Source organism: Anneissia japonica, unplaced genomic scaffold (genome assembly GCF_011630105.1).
Source record: "Anneissia japonica isolate Jap-2015-1 unplaced genomic scaffold, ASM1163010v1 scaffold37868_len4391_cov204, whole genome shotgun sequence".
Classification (NCBI taxonomy): domain Eukaryota; kingdom Metazoa; phylum Echinodermata; class Crinoidea; order Comatulida; family Comatulidae; genus Anneissia; species Anneissia japonica.
The window spans coordinates 1-4,104 of NW_022751032.1; the positions used below are offsets into that span (position 1 = coordinate 1).

The window sequence follows — 4,104 nt, forward strand, 5'->3', positions numbered from 1 at the left end:
GCGTATCGTTTTTTTACGCTCTCAATGAGCGTTGTTGGCTCTCTTGTTCTATTTATACTCTTTGATACAGTAGAATCCCTTTTAAGGGGACACCTTCGGGACCAAAAAAAGTGTCCCTTTAATTCCAAAGGAGAGGGTTCTGCTGTAATGGAACAGCACCCCCTCATTTAAGTGATTCTGCAAAGAAACTATTTTTACTCTTTTTCATATTTTTTGTTTCATAGGTTGTAGAAAAATCTTACCCAACAGAACCTGTTGGAGTAGTATGCCAAGTGGATGGGAAGTACCAGGTTGTGGAATATAGTGAAATCACATTACAAACAGCTCAGAAGAGGAATGAAGATGGCCGTCTTGTTTTTAGTGCCGGAAACATTTGCAACCACTTTTTCACCTTTGATTTTCTGAAAGAACTTGTCAAGTAAGAAAATTTTCTAAAGAAAAAAAAGAATAAAAAATCCATTTGAGTACAGAATACTCTCTTTATTGAGCAATAAATAATAATAATGGTAGACTTATATAGTGCATATTGTTAAGCCTTCTATGCGCTGCACATTATCACTACCCCAGTCATTGGATTCGCCTATGGAACACAAACTCAAGCTCCCTGAGTTAACATAACGTCGCAGCAGCTGAATCAGCGCATTTTGGCATTTAACCCTACCAGGTACTCATTTATCCTTCTGGGTGGAGAGAAGCAATGCAGATAAAGTGCCTTCCCCAAGGGCAGAGGTACAGTAAAATGCACAGCGAGGGATTGAAACCCTGACCTTGAGTTGGGGAAACCAAACCGTTCCCACTGTGCCAAGCCTCTTCTAAATGAAGTGTGAGTGTAATATTCGAAGAATAAATTATTTCATTCTCCATATCTAGTGAGCATGAACCATTCTTGAAGCACCATGTGGCGAAGAAGAAGATACCATATGTCAATGACCAAGGCAATATAATCACACCAGAAAAACCAAATGGAGTCAAAATGGAAAAATTTGTTTTTGATGTCTTTGAATTCTCAAAGTAAGCACTTTGTTTTTGATCACTTTAAATGCTCTAAGTAAGCACTTTTTTTGTTAACTCTTGTGCTCATCACAATTGCAATGCAAATTGTGTTTGTCATAATCCAGTACATTTTGCTGCTTTTGTTTCTGCATTGTTTCAGAATTCCCGCTTCCTGTTTCAATGTTAATTTTTATCTGTGTTGTGATTTCAGTAACTTTGCAGTATTTGAAGTACTACGTGAGGATGAATTCTCACCGCTGAAAAACAGTGATAAGGCTGAGAAAGACAACCCAACAACTGCCAAACATTCACTCATGTCCTTACACCATCGCTGGGTGTTGACTGCTGGTGGATCATTTGTTGACAAGAATGATTCTCTCATTCCAGCTATCCCAAGGTATTATATTTACTTTGTAATTTTATTAAAAGCTAATGAATTTTGAGACAAAGCCATTTTTTTAAGTAGGTTTCCCTGTAATCTATCTCATGAGTGTGTTCAGACAGATACCGATAAGATGCAGTATGTTTAATGGTAGAGGTTTAGAACAATGATTTACTTGGTACTGAACTCAGATATATCCTGGGGTCTGTACAGTATCAGCAAGGTTGAAAATTAAATCATTAACATCTGTTATTTATAAGTATAAGGGTATGTTCACATCTATTTAAAATATTTAAAAGTTTTAATGATGCACTGTGAATGTTTTACTACAGTTAAGAACCCGTACATTATTTGAAACTGAAAACTGTTCTCCCATAGGCCTATATTACTACTAGTTTAACGCCAGCGTTAATATAGCGAACGCCGTTTGTGTGAACACTTTGGAATTTTAATACATGGATTAGCTTACGCCGTATGTGTGAACATAGCCTAAAATGGTTAAGTGTGAACAAGTGTGCATTGTTTACCATGCACATATTGCACACAGGACCAAGAGGTTAAAGGTCTTATCTGAAAGGTGGTGTGCTATTAATAATAATAATAATGCATTTATAATGCGCCATCTATCTAGGTAAACCTATTCCACACGAGACGCACACAAACATACTAAACCTGGAAAAAAAAAACAACGTTATAAAAATACAATAATAAAAACAATTAATGATTAAAAGCAATTGAAATAAATGTGTTTTAAGAGTCTTTTTAAAAACATCAAGCAAACTGCATCTGCAGAGTTCAATTGGTAATGCATTCCAGAGCCTGGGTGCTGCTGCATAGAATGCTCGATCACCGTATGAAGATGCAGTCCTAGGTACAGTTAATAGGTGTTTGTCCGCTGATCTTAAAGTGTGTTTGGGGACATGCATAGATAATAGTTCGCGTATATATGTAGGTGACATTTCGTTGAATGATTTCCAGGTGAGGAGCAGCAATTTGAATTGAATTCGTTGGCGAATTGGTAACCAGTGAAGCTGTTTCAATATTGGTGAAATGTGATCAAATTTTCTGGTCCATGTTAACATGCGAGCAGCTGAATTCTGAACATGTTGGAGCTTAGTCAGTAGCCACCTGTGTAGCTGACTGAGCTTAGGTGCTGCAAGTGGGAGAACATGGGGAACATTTTATTCTATGATCTTATTAATTCTAAGTTGACAATTTTTCTTAGGGAAAACAATGTTATGTAGAAATCCTCAACATAACTATTTATTTTCTCTATCGTCAGTGGAGGTGTTTCTTCGTACTTAGTTCAGTATCATATCTTTTTAGGTCATATTATATTTCTCTAAGCAATCAGGAATTATAAATGATAAATGAATGAAAAATGTAACAATATGCATCCACAGAGATTTTTAAAACATAAATGGGATATGGATAAAAGTTGTTATTACTGTACATGTTTGGTTGGGATATTGCAAATGTAGGTAATTAAATGCTGCCATTAAAATTTATTTTATGATAATTTTTTAAAAAGCATTAAAGTATTTCTTTTTTATTACCTTTGTTTAGCAAACGGTTGAAACTTGACACAACCAGAAGGTGAAGTCAACTTGTACTTTTGTAACACAACAAGTAACCATATAATCATACATATATACATTTAGTTGCACTATATACTGTATTAGCTTCTGTATGTCATCAAACTAATGATATCTTATTGCACTCCTAATTGAGTTCAAAATTCTAAGCTTATACTAAAGATTGCTTGTGATTTTTCATCCTTGCACACTGACAGATCCTGAATTTGTTTGCTTGGGAGTCCAACAGGCAATTGAGTACCTATAATGGTTGGGGTGGTAGTAACAATGCTTTGAAGGTTTCTGGTGTTCCCTTAAGCATCTTGGGGGCACAGGGGCTATGGCCCTGGAAGTGCTGGAGTCTTAGTGTACACTTGGCCCCAAGGGTTAAAAGTTGACTAAAATGAAGTCAGAACCAATGCCAATGTTATTTAAGGTTGCTGTTTGCGGTTCCCCTCTCACTATTGCTGCTCAAACACACAACTTGGTGAAGTCTACACCATCTGGTAGTTCAGAGCTAGTCTTCTATACTAACAGGGCCAACTTTGGTGATCTATAATCTAGTCGGTGTTGCAATGTTATAATAGGGCTGTAGATAATGGAGTTATTCAGTATCAGTGCTGGCTATGTTTCTAAGATATCTAAGCTCTCTGAGCTTAATTCTCAAGCTTACAATGTACGCACTGGCTTGTGTGTAGAAAACTGACCACTGTAATTGCCATTGCAGTGTGTCAATACTAGTTGTCATAGTAATGATACTATTGTGCCTGCTTCTGGTTGTCCTACTGTGCTGTAGATTTACTGTGTGGCTAACATGGCAGTGAATTTTTCCTTAAAACTATCCAGTTCATGTCATACTTTTACCTTTCTTACTTTCTTTCATCATTTATTCCTTAATGAATTACTTGTATAGCTGATTTATGGTATGTGCACTTACCGTACATGTTTTTAATGCTTTACGACCTGGCAGTGCAGTGCTACTTGATATACAGTACAAACTTACAATTTCTGGTATTTTTTGTACTATTCTGAATAAATTTCTAGGATAAGGTAATGATACTTAAAAGCATCCAACTATTAATATGAATATATGTACATATGAATGAGGAATCCACAGAGAGGAAAATTACCTGTCTTATACAGTAACATATGTGG

General features: G+C 36.1%; 1 protein-coding gene across 1 annotated transcript; it reads left to right on the plus strand.

Moving 5' to 3' along the window:
- Positions 1–224: 224 nt before the first annotated feature.
- On the plus strand, positions 225–3,770 carry LOC117121592 (UDP-N-acetylhexosamine pyrophosphorylase-like; the record flags this gene model as incomplete). The annotated part of the gene is made up of 4 exons (XM_033266827.1): positions 225–418; positions 871–1,011; positions 1,205–1,390; positions 2,942–3,770. Coding segments are annotated over 4 exons (555 nt in total), but the record flags the coding sequence as incomplete, so codon positions are not given.
- Positions 3,771–4,104: the final 334 nt, after the last annotated feature.